The 19,355-nt window shown below is 33.1% G+C and overlaps 2 protein-coding genes across 2 annotated transcripts; both read left to right on the top strand.

Annotated features, from left to right (window-relative positions):
- Positions 1 to 5,079: 5,079 nt before the first annotated feature.
- LOC131650333 (brassinosteroid-responsive RING protein 1-like) lies at positions 5,080 to 5,475 on the top strand. The gene has a single exon (XM_058920042.1). The coding sequence runs from the start codon at positions 5,080 to 5,082 to the stop codon at positions 5,473 to 5,475; it is 396 nt and encodes a 131-aa protein (XP_058776025.1).
- A 9,292-nt stretch (positions 5,476 to 14,767) lies between these two features.
- On the top strand, positions 14,768 to 15,812 carry LOC131647056 (zinc finger protein CONSTANS-LIKE 5-like). The gene is made up of 3 exons (XM_058916972.1): positions 14,768 to 15,359; positions 15,458 to 15,595; positions 15,686 to 15,812. Exons 1-3 carry the CDS (start codon positions 14,916 to 14,918, stop codon positions 15,740 to 15,742), a joined length of 639 nt encoding a protein of 212 aa, XP_058772955.1. The 5' UTR covers positions 14,768 to 14,915; the 3' UTR covers positions 15,743 to 15,812.
- The last annotated feature ends 3,543 nt before the right edge of the window (positions 15,813 to 19,355 follow it).

Here is a 19,355-nt window from a genome sequence, read left to right as displayed (position 1 = left end):
CTTTCACCTCACATGAGCGAGTCCGCCTCTAAAGCCATCGTAAAACCACTATACAGGGCTTCTCACTGTCGCGGGTAAGCCCTAACCATCACATACCATTATAAACCTATTAAGGCCTCTAAGTACCCCTGTTATTGCAGGGCTAAGATGAACACTTGGAATTTTTTACCTATACAGAAAAGCTCACTGTGGGGTCCTATAAAACTAACTTGAGCCACACCTTCTTCATCATAATCACCATACTCATTGTTATCCTCCACTCATATACCTAGCCTCCCACAACCATGGTTAACATAAGGGCTTCATCCCTTATGCCAGAAGATACCAATGGTAGCAGTGAATCCAACGCCCCGATGGAGATGCACACTGCCATAAACGAATTACACCGTTAGAACCAGACATTGGAGGACAATGTCCATAACATTAGACAGCACCAGCAAGAATCTAATACCTCCAATAAAGATGAAGGTGTTGGAGCCACAACCACTCTCAAACGAGATATGGGAAGTGCATGTTCCCAAGGAACACGCCCTTATGAACACGCCCTTATGAACTTGTTGCCTCCCTGAAGTGCAAATTCCTGTTTGGCACCTTCTAAGATGCTCCCTTGCAATGGTATATGAGTCTACCCTAAGCTTCCATTGCCAACTACCAAGAAGTGGTAAAGAAACTTATGCATTAGTTCATCGTCAACCGCCACAAGAAGATTTCTATCACCATCTTGTCCAACATACGACATGGATCGTCGGAGTCGTTGAGGGGTTATCTCACCCGGTTTGATGAAGTTACCATTAGGGTCGTTCCCTCAAACCGATAAATTTTTTTGGGGGAGTTCCAAAATGGACTCAAGGCAGTACACTTCAACAAGTCTCTCGCCTAGAAGCCAACACTTTCATTAGCGAAAGTGGTCACCATATAGGAATGTTACATAAAGGGCAAAGAGAGTAACGCCGTGAAGAAGGCTTGATATATCAATGAGCGTGTTCCCAACACCGAAGGTTTACACCACCAAGAAAAGATTAACTATACCTCTCCCATCAAACACAAGATTTCATTAAAAAATATATAAAAGACGACGAAGAACTTTACTCCTCTAAATATTCGTCGTGAACAGATGTGAAGCGAGTTTTTTCACCTGCTCAACATTTCCATTTTATGGATAAGAAATAGTTAATTCATGATTACCCACTTAAAAACCCTCCAAACAAATTTAAAGAGTTTATATATCAAATCATTTCACTTAAGTCTTCAATCACTAGAGAGAAAAGAAATGGAGCGAACAAATCTTTATGCTTAAGACCCATTTAAGTATTGATCTCCTTGATTGTAATTTTAAGGCAAAATACCCTTTTTGGTCCCTTAACTATACCCCAAGGTACATTCTGGTCCCTTATCTTTAAAAAATGTCAGAGTGGTCCCTTAATTATTCAAAAAGGTTCACGTTAGTCCTTTCCGTCCAATTTTTACTAACGGCGTCAACTTTTGCTTGTGTGGCATCTGACATGGCACTTGGTCATACGTGTGGCAAGTGACTTGGCACATATTGATCTTCAAGGTCTTTAAAATTATGAAAAAACATTCCAAATTTTTTTATTAAGTCTGGAATCGAGCCCAGGCCACCTTATTTGCAAGCTATCTCAACTTATCACCACACCACTTTACAACTGATGTTAACTATTTCATTCACATTTATTATCAAGTTTATTATTTCTGAAAAAACATTCAAAAAACATTCATCTTCATCAGAACAACATCTGGTTTGCAACCATCTTTCAACATCATCTACAACAAAACGAAGTTGTTGAATAAAGTGAAAAATGCAAGCATAAAAACAACCAACATAAGAACACAACATAAGGATGATGGGAATTAAAATCAATGAAATAAAAGGGAGGATTTAGAGGTATGAAATTGAAAAAGAAACTCGCCGTTAATTTTTGTAACAATGGAACAATGGATGTTTTATATTTCAATTTGAATGCAATAATGGATGTTTTATAACAATGGAACTATATTTTAATTTGAATGCAACGTACAATGGATGTTTTATATTCATGACATTGTTTTCATTGAACGCAAGCATCATATAAAATCCATTTGTGATAACTCTAATGATGCTAATACTGGCTCTGTTTTTCGTGGCACCCAAATTGAAGATCTCTGTTTGTGATAACTCTACGAATTGGACTTTACAATTTGGATGAGTATCCTTGGTGGTTGACTCACAGTAAAATTGGAAGCATTAGATTTTGTGCGAAATCAGAGTCGAAAAACACAACAACAGTAGGGGCATTAAGATAAACCCTAATCCCAATTCGCATAAATGGAAGCAGAAATCGTTAGGGGCATAAGTGTTGTTAATGATGCAATTGAAAAGGGTTTTAGTGTCTTGGAGGTTTGGGGATTTGAATGGGGATAAGGATTTATGAGGTTGAGATTGTTGTTGTTGGGGTTTGGAAGAAGATGGAAGCATGAAGATGGAAACGTTTCTGGGTTTAGTATTAGTTGTGTTGAATATTTTCTTTTTACTAATAATCAAGATTTCAATATATATTTAATTTGTATATTAAATTCAAAAAAGTAAAGTGATCTAATGGTTAAATATCTAGCCTAGCAAACAAAATGGCCCAAGTTCAACTCCTAGTTGAAACAAATTTTTTTAAAAATTTTCTAGTATTTAATGACCTCACATGCCACGCGTATATGACCAATTGGACGAAAAGTACCACGTCAGATGCCACCCAAGCAAAAGTTGACACCGTTACAAAAAATTGGACGGAGAGGACTAACGTGGATCTTTTTGAACAATTAAAGATGGTTGATGTATATATCTAGTTGCATCTACCTACATCCTCCAAAGTCCAAACTCCCATGAAGTTATGAAACTATTTCAATCAAGCAAGTTCCCTTGGGCCCATTGACATTAATGTGTTCTGCATATAACCCAAAAGTACCTAATAACATTACCATATTTAAAATTAGGGGTGGCAAACGGGCATGCCCGCCCGGTTTAGGCCTGCCCCGCAAAAGCCCGTCAAAAAACGGGGCGGGGTGGGGCGGGCTTTTTCAAGAGTGCGGGTCTAAAACCTTGCCCCGCCCCGCAAAAAACTGAGGGCGGGGCGGGGAAAGCCCGCGGGCATTCGGCTTTTTAGGCCTAAAAATAGTAAAATTCTATGAAAAAACGAATGCCCGCAAAAGCCCACAAAAAAACGGGGCAGGGCGGGGCGGACACATTAAAGAGAGCGGGCTTAAAATCTTGCCCCGCCCCGCGAAAAAGTGCGGGTAAAACGGGCTTTCTCCGCGGGTCGGGCCCGTTTTGTCACCCCTATTTAAAATGATGCAACTACTTTGCAAGAAAAGGAAAAATGGTGGGGACATTATTTCTGTTAGTCTTTCAAAAGAAAAAATAAAAAACTAAATCATTTAATGATGAACACAATAATTTTACAACACTATTGCAAATTGACACAAATATCTACCCAAAATCTTATAGTATTAAAAGTATGTGTCATTTTTGTTATAAACCAAATATTTCTTTCATTTATAATCAAAATGGGTCCTCTATCTACTCACAATTAAACCTCATAACAAAATTGTTAGTAACAAATTGCATGTGACATTAAATCAACAACAGAAGTCAAATTTCAGCAATGAGGATGTCATTTTTCTACGGCACCATGCTATAATGCATATGAATGTGATGTAAAAAGAAAAAGAGGTGGAGATGGGACATGCATGGTGTTAAATAAATCCATGTGTCGATATTATAATTATAGCTAGCAATGTCCCGAATAGAGATGGCTATATTCAATATACGAGTATGATGTAAATAGGAAAAGTAATTATTGTGGCGGGACATATTATCGTGTTTGATCAACATTCAAATTATGTCATTTACATATTGTGTAATTACTGAGTGTGGTCCGAATGAACAATACTATTAATACATTATATTAAATCTTACAAATGATCTTACATTGAGATAAAACAAATGGGAGTGTTTTATACTTGAGAATGAAAGGAGTAAAAAATATACTTTTTCTGCTCAGAAATAAAAAATTGTCAAGTGAAGTGATAAATAGAGTCTTGATGCCGCAGAGCAAGTTTTTGCTACATAAAAAGACTAAAGAGAATGTTAAAATCATATATTATCAAATGTAAAACTCTTAATAACTTTATAACTATGAAATGATAATTGAGTATCTGGTCGTCCCGAAACATCCTCAAATACTATCATAAAATAAAATGGATAATGCTAAATTATGTTCTTGGGCTACAAGATACAAAACCTACAAATAGAAATATTTTATTAAAAAAATAATAAAATCATTAATTATAAACTTGCATTAAATTTAATACTCCCTCTGTCCCAAAATAAGTGTTTTTTTAGCCCAAAAAAGTTGTCTCAAAATAATTGTCTTCTTACTATCCCAATGCAACATTAACTAATTTTTATCAACTTTATCCCTTATCTACACTTTTTTTCAAGTCATGACAATATATAACCACCAATAATAATTAAGGGTAATTTTATAAAAATATTGTCTTTATTGACTCAATTATTACTTTTCTTAATATGGGTATAACAACCTTAAACGGCATTTATTTTGAGACGGAGTCAGTATCAATTTCCAAGAAATGTTTACTAATACTCTCTCCGGCCTCCGGCCTTAATTATAAGCAAAGTTTTTTTTAGATTCCTTGAGTAATAAATGTATTTGGTCTACATAATAGACAAGATACATTCATTACTCAATAAACCTAAAAAAAACTTTTGCTTATAAATTAAGCCGAAGAAAATATATATGTTAACTTGTGTCATTGGGGGCATAAGTTAGCATTACCCAAATAAAATTAAGGCTATTGTTGGAATTTCCACCTCAAACTCCAGTCCACAGCTTGCAATCATCTATTTAATTCAGCTATTATCTCTGACACTGTCTGCCTACTGCGCTCTCCTCTCTCTCTATGTCTCTTCCCTATGAATTCATCATTCAAGCATCTTCTACTACATATACAAAAAATCTCCCCCTAATTTCACATTCATAGAGAACCAAAACATATCGCAAGTACGAGAGAATGGGGTTTCCAACAGACGTTATGTTGCCAACGGTTTTTATGCAGTTTCTTTCAGTATTAGCTTCCATCAGAAAACTCCTTACTCTCTTTTTCTGTTATTTCGGTTTCGAATCCGACTTTTCCTTTCCTGAAACTTCACCTGAACCCCGGCTGCTCATCAGAGAAATCCTTCCGGCGGTGAAATTCTCGGAGCTGGAGCTAGCGGTTGTGGAATGCTCACAGGATGGCTGTGCCGTCTGCCTTTACGAGTTCAAGGCGGAAGACGAGATCCAACGGCTCACAAACTGCCGTCACATCTTCCATAAAAACTGCCTCGACCGTTGGATGGGATACTATCATACGACATGTCCTTTGTGCCGCACAACTTTCCTACCTCATCACATGCAAGATACATGATTTGTTGTACCATCGTTAATCATTATCCTCTTCCTGTTATGTTATGTCTTTCTATAGTTTAATTTCTTCTCTTCTTTCTTCTCTGTATATATATTATGAATACAGAAACTTCAAAGATAAGTGAATTGTGGTTAGTGTTATGTATCAGTTTTGTTAGCATTAATTTTCTGAATGCAGCACTGGCTGCCCAGTTCTTATCAATTTTGCATTTAGTCTGTTCTATAATATTCTCTATCTTTTGTTTTTTTCTCTCTTTTTAAAATATCAACAACATTTTGAATTTTGAAATGAGGTATTCTTACATATTCATTCACCCCTTTATTTATTTACTTTCATTTTATTTTATTTATTTACTTTCATTTTATTTTATATATCACATCCACTTATCACATTTGTTACATTTTTTTCTCTACAAAGGTGTATATAATTTTACCGAGTGCATCAAACATTTTCCTTAAAATAAGAATATATCAATCCCACTCAAAAAATAATTTACTTAAGAATTAAATTATGTTTTAAATCTTGGTATTTTTACTTTTTGTTTTTTTAAAAAATTTCGTGAAAAAATTGTCTTAAAAATTTTAATTTTTATCCCTCCTACAACTTAGCGACTATTTTTATAATTTAGCGACAAAATTAACAACCGTTTTAACAAAAATTTACTATTTAATGATTGAATTAACGATGATTTTAACTGGAGAAGAAGAAAAATTAAAATTCCTAATTTTAGAGATACAATTTTTTAATGAAATCTTTTTAAAAAATTAAACATAAAAATACTTAACTCTAGAAGGATTTTAAAAACTTACTGTTGGTTGGTCTGCAAATCATAATTCAACTGAAAAATAAAAATGTTGTTACAAAAATATAAAAGTTCGTACTCTACCTCTCTCATGATACTATCCACGAGCATTATCAATTTGTTTATAAATAAAAAAAATTAATGTTAATTGTTGATAATTGTGAAAAAATATATATGCTTTATTGACACATTATTTTTCCTCACATGTAAATTAATGTTTAATTTAAATCACATTAAAATTAGAGTTAAATATGTTGTTGATTTCTATAAAATTATTAAATTGATTTTTAATCTTATTAAAAATTAAATTTGAGATATTTATAAAAATCAAAAACATATTTAATCCTTAAAATAAAAATAATATATATATATATATATATATATATATATATATATATATATATATATATATATATATATATATATATATATATATATATATATATATATATATATATATATATATATATATATATATATATATATATATATATATATATATATATATATATATATATATATATAGATGAACTAACCATAATTTTAATCACAAATTGAGCTAATTATAGATTGAACCACAAATCAAATTAATTATCTATTTGGAAAAATTAACTACATTTTTTATGTAATTTTTTTTATTTATCATGTTGTAGTACAAAAACTTTTTTTGTGACCTAAATATCTCATTTGGACCAATTTATTATATGTTTACCACTAAATACTTATTCATTCTCATTATAATTGTCTTACTTGTGCTCTTTAATTTTGTTTTAATTATTTTTTTTACAAATATATAAATTCTATTCAAAGAGACGCTCAACAACACTACAAGAGGATAATTCAAACTTCATATTAGGAATACATCCTAACCAAGTCCTAAAACCTATACTTCTATCAAAACCAACTATACGGTGGGCATATGTTAGCTACGATTTTCGACGTTGATAGTGGGGTATGAATTTAAAGACCACTTTATAACGAGGAACTTAATATGGTAGTTAGTTATTGCCAGTTAAAGTCGATCTAGTGTTTTTTCTTGCTCTCGTAGAATTAGCGTATTTTTTGTGGTGACTTTTAAGTAACAACTATGATTTTCGACTACAAAGCAGTTATTTCACTTGCGAAAGGATAAGATCAAATACCAACCATGCGCATGAGTTTGGATATCGAAAACACGTGGAAGCAAGCCATCAACCTCGAAGCCACGTAATAAGAATACATGTCGAGCATGCACATAGAAATCACAGAAGACAGTTGCAAATTTAGTAGTATATATAGGTAACTCTGGTGTCGGGGTTAGGGGTCAAAAATGACATACAACACTCCAAAAATTTAAAGTATCCGCATTGCAGAGAGAAACAAGTTTGTGAGACAATGTATGATCTTATGTATCATCTTTTCATTTCTTACGCATTTTATTAAAGTAATTTCCTTTATTTAACTTATCTCCTCTTTTTTTTTTCCATCACTTTTATTTTACTTTACATCCAATTCGAATCAATCGATAATTTCCTTTTAATTGCTTTTTAATCTACAGTACAACTAATGGATAATCTGAACAAATATAAGAATTCTTGCACAAATATGTTCTAGGATTTACTAGTCAATCCTGCAAGTAACCATATTTGTAGACTAGCGCTTGTTTGCCAAAAATACCACTAAAGAACATCACATTTCAAGATTCCAAAAGAAGATCATTCGCAAGATACAGACCCCAAATCACTGCTAGTAACTTCGCCAAGCATGGCTCCACTCTCCCCTAGTTTCTATTACATGTTGAGAGGGTATGTCCATTATTGTTGTCCCTAATTATGCAGCCAAAGGAGTGGACAATATCGTGGAAGCATCCTGCATCAACCTGGAGGAGAAAATGATCCTTGGAAATAGAGAGTTGTGATGTAGATTCTGGGAGAAAGTGCAATGACTTCATCGGGGGATTTGCTTGATTGAAGTCCACCAGGGCCTCTTGTAATGCCCGGTGTTATATTCATTCAATAGCTATTAATAAATTATGGTGACATAGAAATTGGATGAATATATTACACCTTACTCTAATGGACTTAATATGAGTTATTAGTCAAATTAGTAGTAACTATGAGCATTATGGTCTTTCACTCATTAAATAGAATCAGGTTTTGTTTGGCTATTCACTCTCATCCCTCATGTAAAACCAGAATTTTGTGAAAGAGAATAGATAAAAGGAAGAAACGTGAAAGAGGAAGGGAACAAGAGTGGAGCTCATCGCCATCAAGCCTTGCATGCACCAAGATTCGACCTTAGACTCAGATTTTCGTACTCAACCTTGATTCAACTTCATCTCCTTCATTCGGTGAGTCCTTAGATAGAAAATTTAGGGTTTTGCATGTTGGGTACAATTGGGGTTTAGGGATTTTGAGAGATAATGCATGAATCCTTGATACTAACATGCTTTTGGTGATATCTACTAGTTGTTCATGCTATATATTGGTTGGGTATACTTCTGATTCGTACATGCAGGTGGATAGAAAGAGTTAGGATGCCCTATGCCAGAACTGAAGTGTTATGGGTTTTTCTGCAACAATGATGGTCCGCTAAGCGGACTACGGTCGCTTAGCGGATGCTGTTGATGATTTTTCAGAAGTCGCGAGTCCGCTAAGCGGGCCAAGGTCGCTTAGCGGCTGTAGCTTGGAAATTAAAATTTATCGTGATCCCGCTAAGCGGATGATTGTCAATGCAGAAACTTTGCTTTATCTCCTTGGGTGCAGTTTGGTCCCGTAGTCGGAACCGGACTCCTCTCTGATTTATAATGCGTGTCTGTGGGCTATATGTGATGCTTTATAATCTACTATTTAGAATTTTCATAGAACTATTCGTATATGTGAATTATGCAATTAGAGTGAGCTAATCCAATTGCTCTTGTTTACTACTTTATGCTTAAACATGAATCCTATGTTGTGATGAAATACGAATAATTGCTAATGCCCATTGTTTCGGTTAAACATTCAGGATTGATTGCATTGTGTGACTTGACGCTTGATATACATGTGTATGCTTGAATCAAAACGGGCCGGGGGCTAGGCTGGTTTATAACTCAGGCTTTGTGACCAATGAGTTAGCCCCGATCATGTGATCCAGGGCTCACACCTGAGCTACCATTACAGTGTGCTTGTGAGGGTCATGAGGCATTTCCCACTTGAGGTTAACATACTTGCGTGCTCGGTATAGTGGGGTCATGAGGCCATGTAGGATAATACATGGCGGTAACTCACCACTAGTGAAGTCAAGTAGACTAAGCACTAGGCTTTCGCCCGATGGGCTCATGTGTCAAGATGGCGTTTTGTACTCGGCATTAACACACTTGCGTGAAGAGGGTTAATGGGACAATGACGCCAATTAGGCTAAGGTCATCTCGCGGCCATTTAGGCTTGTGCGAACTCGTCTAATCATCTTGTAGTGTGCGTGTACAAGTCTCTTGACAATAGACATGGGTGTAACTCATCGAGGGTGTGTTTTATAACCTAGTCGAGGCGTTAACGCGTTTTTGAATTCCCCGTACATGGATATGGGTTTGCATACTTATTTGCTTATACAAATTGTATATTTGTGACATGATGAGTCCGATGGTGGTCAAATCACTTGTTTGCTCCGTACTTATACCGGGTGTGAGGATAAACCCTGAATCAATGGTGGATTCGGTTTTGTGATGTATGTACCCTATAGATCCGAGTGGATCCATAGGATAGGTGGACTCACTGAGATTTAGTAATCTCATCCCATTTCAATTCTTATTTTTCAGGTGGTTCGAGGCAAGATCGTGGCAAAGGTAAGATAGACTAGCCCTTTGGCGTTTCTTTATAGATGTTTATCTTTTGCTCCGTTTTCGTGCCTATCTTAGTATTATATTTTTAGATGATGTTCTAGTTATGATGTATTATTTTGGCCATGATACATTCGGCTTTTGTATTTCGTAGTGATGATGTACTTCCATTTTCCGCTGCGATATTATGTATCGTTGTCTCTATGTACCATTATTAATACTTTACGCATATTATTCTAGACATATATGTGTGGGGTGTCACACCTCTATAGATTCCTCTACAATTGATATCGGAGAGCTTGCCTTCTGCTGAAATATAAGGTTTTTTCGGGCTTCCCAGATCTTCCAATGAGTGTAACATGACAGTTGCACGTAGAAACTATCAGCACCATTTAAGAATGTTTCAAGCCAATCAAGGATGTCCATGTTAGGAGGAATATGACAACCTAGAGGGGTAGAAAACCAAACTTGTTTTGAAAAGTGACAGTGCATCAAAAGATGTTGAGCGGTTTCAAAATTTGCTTGACATAAACCACATAGAACATCCACCTTCATACCTTTCTTTTGGAGATTTGTCTATGTAGGGAGAATCCTCTTAGTTACCCTCCACAAGAACTCTTTGATTTTATTTTGAATTGGGGTATTCTACACATTCTTCCACAATTTGTCCAATTTAAAAATAGATGGTCCAGGCCAAAAGTTAGCTTTGTCAATACTCAGGTACCTGTAGGCTAATCTTATAGAATAATATCCATTCTTCTCAAGGTTCCAAATAATTTTTTCCTCTAGTTATCTTGCAGCTAAAGGGGTGCTAATGACCTCTAAAGTTTCATCCAGCTCAAAATATCTCCCCACTAAGTCTCTATTCCAGCAGTGTAAATCTTGATCAATGAGATGACAAACCATCATATATAGGCCAATGGTACGAATTAGACTTTTTATGTTAAGACAAGATAAACCGGATATCTAGTTATCCTTCCACACTCATCCTATTTACATTGTCGATCTCCCATCTTTAACCTTTTTTCACCACCTCACTAACATTAAGGATACTCATCCTAGGGAAAAACCCGATTGAGCTTCAAGAATTGAGCTTCTAGGATAGTAATGACTTTTGAATATCCTCCCCATCAAGGATTTCTCACTAATTAGAAGGCGCCAAAAATGCTTCCTCAACATACTGATATCGAAATCAATGAAATTTTGTTTTGATGATAATAATGTAAGAAAATAATTTTATTGTCTAACATTTATTATAAGTGTTGAAATATTTTAAATAGATTATATATACTCTATTATTTGGAATGAGAAAGAAATTTTAACTTTCATTTAATGATTGTTTTGTTTTAAAATGAATCCGAAAGATATCATTAGATGTATTGATCATTAAGCAATTTACGGAACATTTATTGAACCATCATCTGGGTGTGTATTTAGAAGCCTTCGCTCTATTACCCGCTGTCACATGTTTTCAATGTTATCCTCTAGATATGAGCTACTCAAGCAATCATTAATTTATTTGGTCAACTCAATGTTACAAGTCAATAGCAAGGACAGTGAATTCTCTTCTAAACAAATTTGGCCCATGACTCCGATTAACAAAAGGGGCCATAGAAAGAGTGACCACATGGCGCCTGGAAAACATCATGAAGTACTTAGTAAAAATTTCTTGTGTCAAATGCCACGTGTCAGCGAGAGTAATTAAAGCAAGTCTAGTACCTTCGATCTGTTGGTTTTCAACTTCTTTAGTATGGTCGGTTGGTATAGCTACCTTCAAATAAGACTCGAGCGTGGCATTAAGATAGAGTTGTAGAAGCCAAAAAGGGCAAGAAACCAAAAGGTTACTATCAGGTTCAAGATTTTTAGGGCATGAAATGTAAGCCCCAATGATTAATAAAAGGAGCTTAAGATCAACTGGATTAGACATTTTTTTCCTTCATGTAACTAGGTAACCAAAATGGAAAACTTATTGGCTACCTGTAGAGAGATGGAACACAAAATATAGTGTGACAACCAAAGTGTCAAAAAGGTGATGTGTTCTTCTTCTGACACGTCTTCAGTTTAGTCTTCAAAATGGTCAGCCATGAAGTTGCTGAAGCTAGCGCGCTTAGAGTTGAAGTCGAGGACATTTTCACTCTATAGGGTAGTATCAAAATTTTCACCTATCAATCGAAAATCAGTGATAGCGGCTATATCGAACAAAGTCGGTGTAATTATTTTACACTGGATTTGGAAGGTGTTTTTCGAGCTTTCCCAGAATTGCAGTGTTACGATGAGCATGTTTGGACTGTACCTAGAGCCAACCCTAGACAATTAGATCAAGTCAAAAAGACCTTGGTTTTTCCAAACTTGTGCTTTCTTTGATTCCACTTTGTTTATCCACTGAGTATAAGCTTTCTACTTGACATAAGGTGCAGAATGAAAGACACGCGTAGGAACACTCATGAAGCCTAGATCATAGTGGTTATTCAAAGAGACACGAGGCTTGGTGCGATAGTAGCAAGGGAAGATTTCCCTCACCTTCTTCGTATTTAAGGTAAGGTTAGAAAACATACCCAAAAATGCATGTACATTGTTAGAAATGGAGAAGGGAATCAATACCTAGAATTTCTAGATTAGAGCTTTCTCTTCCTCCATTGGTCGCTTAGGAACGTAAGCTTGGCTCCCAACAAGAATGGGGATTTTAATGGCTGCAACAAATGCTAGCATTTTTTCTGGGTTTGATGAGGATGTCATTGTTTAGTAGCTTTGAAGAAGATGAAATTTGAAGGAAGATTGTGATTTCTTCTAAATGTTGGGAAGTTGAGGTTTAAGTGGAGAAAAAGAAAGAATGGTAAAAGAAGCGGTATTTATAACCATACGGAGAGACTCTTAATTTCTCCTTTTCTCTCTTTTGAAGATAGACAGTTAGCACCCTTTGGCTAACATGTGTCTCTTTACTCTTCTGAATTCTGAGTTGGAATAGAAAAGGTTATTCTTGTGTGTGGCCCACGATCTTCTTGGGCAACCAAGCCATGATGGTGATTATTTTGGTGCATGTATCGAAAAGATAGTTTTCATAAAGTGGTTATGATGGCGATGACGTCATCGCATTACTTTGAGTAGTGTTGGAAATTTCAAAAACGTCACATTTCATTCAAATGGTCAAAAGTGCCATTTTTGGGAGGGGAATTCGTTAGCTTGGAATTTTCGACATGATGAGCCCGGAAAAGAGAATATGATATATAGTTGAATATGAGGGCATTCGGTTATATTTTCGACAAGAATAATTTTTATATCATTGGTGTCAAACTCAACACATTTGCCCTAAGTTTTGGGACTTGGGATTTTTTTCCCAATTTATGGGAATGCTTTTCTCATAACTCGACAGGTTGAGCCAGCGACCACGACAATTAAGACAAGGTGAAAAGATCAGATTGAGTAGCTTTTTTAACGTCTTCGAGAGATCGAAGACACGTGGGAATAAGTTAAGAGATTTAAAATTACACAGAGGGTTGTGTGTCGAACACTGAAGACATAGTCATTGTAGATTGTTATTTATGTACTAGTATATATAGTGGTTATAGTATTAGGAATGGGTTGGAAATACAATTATAAAATCTCTATAGAACTCAAAGTATCCAAGTCAAAACGAGAAACGAGATTGTGAAGAATGTGTACGATTCTGCGCACCAACATTTATTTATTAAATCTTAACATTTATTTTGCTTTTGTTTACTTCGTTTCCAGCCTTTATCATTGTTTTTAATATACTTTGTAATAGACTGCGACACAGTCGAAGCGGTTAACTTCATTCCACTTTCAAATGTCTTTCTCGTTATTTTCTTAACTATCAACTTTAAATTCATAACCACATTCGAACACTTTCTCTAAAAATTATGCACAAATGTCTTAGGATTTTCTCATTTGATCCTGAAAGCAATTGTGCAAAACTAAGTGATTGCTTACCAAAATCACAGGTAAACACGTCGACAACGGTTAACTCCTAAAGATCTTACACATATCCCATTACTTAGGCTTTCATGTTCTAAATTGCTTTCACGCGTCTTCAAGGATATAACTGCCAAGAAACCAAAAATCATGATGATGACTATGTTGATAACTGCTTCGAACCTCCCAACCGCCTTTAAAAATATATGTTTCAGTTTCATAGCACTTGTCAAAACATATCTTTACTTAACCGACTTTTAGACTAAAAAAATATGTTAAGTCCTAGATAACCGGTGACCTTGTCGAACTTAACCATTTTTGTCGAAAATCCTTTTTGAGATTTTGGACTTGTTTTAAAGAGAGAGTAATCATAATCTTGTGGATCTAATCTTGAGATTCTTTCAAATCATTCTCACTATACTTTGTCTAGCGCTTTTGGGTGACGTAGTTGATAAGTCGAAGTCTTTTCAATCGAGACTTCCTAACACTTAGCATTTTCAACGTGGCTACCCAACATTCTTCATTGACTTTTCTCCAGCTAAAATTCTGAGGCTAATATATATATATATATATATATATATATATATATATATATATATATATATATATATATATATATATATATATATATAATTTTTGGAATCACGTATCATGAAGCCGGGGGCAAGAGTTTTAATTAAAAAAAACATAAAGGCAAATTTAGGAATATTGACTCGTTTATATAGTAGATCATGAAAACATAGACAAACACATTCATTCTTCCTCTGGTGCGCCATTCAAGAGAAAGAGACATGCCACAGAGAAGTTAGTAATTAATTTCGATTTGTCTTGCTTTTCCACTCCTTCCATTTTATAAATCACACCCCCCAACTCTATCAACATAGCTATTAACAACACCTCAATTCTATTTCAATGTCTTCTGATATCTATACTTTCGATATTTCTCATCACACACATTCAACTCCAAACATATTCTCCTATGATCCTTACTACCCTTTCGATTTCATTGATGCAGTTCAAGAGGATTTCAACAATTCTTTAGACCCTTTTTTCTTTTCTTCCCCAACCACCAACCATGCGCTACCACTAACAAATGGTTTAAATACAAACACTGAGCTTGAAGATTATCATAATAACACAGTCATGGATTCCGCAAATTTTCAGTGGCATGAATTGAACTCCTCCGAAAATAGTTTCTTCACTGGACAAATAAGAAGGGCAAGCAGTACATGCGATTCTCAAACGGAGGAAGCGAAGTTGTTGAAGGTAGGGCGTTACAGTTTAGAAGAAAGAAAACAAAAAATCTCTAAATACAGAGCCAAGAGAAAACAGAGGAAGTTCAACAAAATTATTAAGGTAAATTTAACATTAATTCATTAATTAAAGATTCCACAAAGATTCTTTTTTTTTCTTTCTTTCTAAATATGGGTGGTTTGTTTTTGGTACCATTACAGTATGAATGTCGAAAGACACTGGCCGACAGTAGAACACGCATACGTGGCAGATTCGCACGTAACGATGAAACCAGTGAGATTCCAAAAACTCCATGTTCAAAAACAGCAGAAAGGCATTGTTCTGAAGATGAGTTATGGGTAATTACGACTTTATAAATTCAATCTTAGAATTTACATTTTTAGTTAACTATTAATATGGACTTATACTTCTGAACTTCTTTTATTTAGGTTGATCTGATTGAAGGATTAAATGAAGATCTCACATCATGTTTTTATTTGAGCTGATACTATTTTATGTTGCTCATAATAATTTAACAAGTGTATCAAATATCATTTATTAATAATAGAAGTAAAGATAGTTTTAATCTAAATTGTATTTAATTTATTTGTGAAATAAAATTGTTTGTCTTAAGGTTGACGATTGATAAAATTTGATTGACATTACAATTAAAAAGAAAGTAATTTGCAAAGTTGAATAAACAATTACTAAATCGCAACTATGATTTTTTTTACAAGAACAAAATTAATTCATATCATTAAACAAATGAAAGTCAATACAAGGAGGAACAACATTAACGAAATTACGCCTAAACTAAGAATTGACCGTCTTAACTAACGAGTCGGCGACCATATTCACTTGATGCTTAATAAACTTAACTTCAAAGTTTGTAACAAGCCTCAACAATCTTTGGATAGAAAAATAATAGTATTAAACTCAGAACTACCGGTAACAGTAGAATTAATTCTGTGAACCACCACTTAAGAGTCGCTTTCGAAAATCACATTGTTCATATTCATGGTAATAGCATTATGAATAGCCTCTTTCAGAGCTAAGACTTCAACTTCTATAGGAGACATAATACCAATATCCCACGCAACACGTGCAGTGATAAATCTTCCCATATTATCTCGAAGACACCAACCACTATTGGTAGTTTGATAATGGCTATTGAAACTGACATCAACGTTGTTAAACTTCATCCACCCTTCGGCTGGGGGAATCCAAACTAACACAAGTTGAGAATCAATATTCGAATCATGAGTTTCATGGGCATCAAACCAATTAAGTCAATTATAATAAGCTTGTATACCTATTCTAGTAAGATCCTCCCTATCATTATTCTAAACAATATTATTACGATTCTTCAAAAGACCCTCTAACACCATAGCAAATCTCCCAGCATCTTTCTTATCTTCTCTACATCAAATATCAATAATAATAGATTTAGCATCACTAAAGGTTTGTAAACAGAGTTCAACAATAGGAGACAAACATGCTTTATATATATATATATATATATATATATATATATATATATATATATATATATATATATATATATATATATATATATATATATATATATATATATATATATATATATATATATATGATGATGTATCAAGTAGGAGCATTTTTAAAATAGGAGATAAGAGGATAAAATTATAGCCATTAAATTGGATATTTGATTTTGATAAAATCATGTGCAAGCATAGACAATAAATATTCATCAAGACCAAATATTCAATCCAATGGCTAGAATTTAATCCTCTTATCTCCTATTTTAAAAATGTTCCTACTTGATACATCCCATATATATATATATATATATATATATATATATATATATATATATATATATATATATATATATATATATATATATATATATATATATATATATATATATATATTGGGGACGACTCAAGTGAGAACACTTGGTTATTATGAGAAATGAGAACAATGAATCACGACCATTAAATTTTGATTTTGTTGATTTTAATGGACTGGATTTGTTTCTCTTTCTATGTTGATTTAAAATAAATACTAAGGATCATAGAAAGAAACCAATCCAGTCCATTAAAATCAACAAAATCAAAATTTAATGGCCGTGATTCATTGTTCTCATTTCTCATAATAACCAAGTGTTCTCACTTGAGTCGTCCCCTATATATATATATATATATATATATATATATATATATATATATATATATATATATATATATATATATAGGGCATATCATATGAGAATGCTATATTTATATGAAAATGTGATAATGAATCTGAACCATTAAATTTTAAAATAAATGGTGGAGATTATGAGTGAATCTTTTTTTCTCTCTCCTACATTTTGAAATAAATGATGTAGGAGAGAAAAAAAAGATTCACTCATAATCTCCATCATTTATTTTAAAATCCAATGGTTAAGATTCATTCTCACATTCTCATATAAATATGTCATTCTCATATGATATGTCATATATATATAGGTAGCGTATCTAGTGAGAACTGATATCTATCGTGAGAAACAAGAACTATCCATATCAAACGTCAGATTAAATTAACGTTGAAGATTTAAAAATTTTAAATAAAGTTCATCATAGCAAATTATTTACTATTATGCTTGGTATTTAAAAATTCCATAAAGGTATGTTTGGTATGCGAGAAGTTGATCCGAGAGAGACGTTTCTTGCTTGGTGAATCTGAGAAATGTAAAAGAGAGAGTAAATTATATGGGACCCACCAACTTTTCATTTCTCCTCACAAGTGCAAAGAAAGAAGAATTTGGAACACTTTTATCATTATACCCCTCATATACCTTATATATTTCAACATTTATGTTTTAAAAAAAAAATTGGAAAACGTGTTATTATTAACTTAAAAATTGTGGTGTATATTTAAATCAAAATAAATAATTAAATAATTTATTTATTTTAAATAATTATTTGATTAATTATTTAAATTAACATTAATTAATAAATTAAATAAAATTTAATTTAATTTTAATAGATATTTTTTAAATCAAGGATATTTTGGTACTTTCATATTTAATCAACACTTCTCTCTCTTCTATTTCTTTTCTTTTTCTCTTATAACAAACAATACTTCAAATCTATTCAACTTCTTACATATTTCTCTCTTCTCCCACTCTCTCTCACATATTTCTCTCTTCACAACTTCTCTTTACAACCAAACATACCCTAAAAGAAGATTCTTACCATGGGCGGGCCCATGTTGAGACATACAGTTTCTATAGCCACACCAAAATCCCACGTTGAGGCATACTGATACTGAGGCATAATGTGGCTATGAGCTGAACAAAATATTAATAATAGACTACATTGTATAACCATTTTTGTTTTATTTAAAATTTATTATTCTCAAAATTAATGATGGAGATGGCTTATTGACAACATCTACTTGTCATTTTTTTTAATCAAAATTCTTTAAATTCAAATTTTAAACATATATCATATACAACAAAATAGTATAAAATTAAAATAAATTTTGAATAAAGTCTAATTGATAAATAAATTAAATAAATAAGTGGAGTGTCTAATAAATTTAATTTTAATAATAGACTATATAATAGACTACATTGTAGAACCATTTTCTTTTATTTAAAATTTATTATTCTCAAAATTAATGATGGAGATGGCTTATTGACAACATCTACTTGTCATTTTTTTATCAAAATTCTTTAAATTCAAATTTTAAACATATATCATATACAACAAAATAGTACAAAATTAAAATAAATTTTGATAAAGTCTAATTGACAAATAAATTAAATAAATAAGTGGAGTGTCTAATAAATTTAATTTTAAAAAGAAAATATTATTCTAAATAAGTTATAAGAAAATTATACTTATATTTTAATTATTTAAAAAAATTATCAAAATATCGTAATTTTGTATGAGTAAAAAAGCATTTAATTCGTCGATTATCCAAAATCTCCGGTTCACTGATTTTTATTAGTTTTGGACGATTTTAGCCGACTCTCACTGATTTAATAGTTTACCCGATTGAACAATCTTACCAGACCAATGATCCTCCCAATTCCCGATTAGAATCGTCAATCTAGTTTAGTTTTTTAAAACACTGTCATCATAT

Source organism: Vicia villosa, linkage group LG2 (genome assembly GCF_029867415.1).
Source record: "Vicia villosa cultivar HV-30 ecotype Madison, WI linkage group LG2, Vvil1.0, whole genome shotgun sequence".
Lineage (NCBI taxonomy): Eukaryota > Viridiplantae > Streptophyta > Magnoliopsida > Fabales > Fabaceae > Vicia > Vicia villosa.
This window is presented reverse-complemented; position numbering and strand designations above follow the sequence as displayed.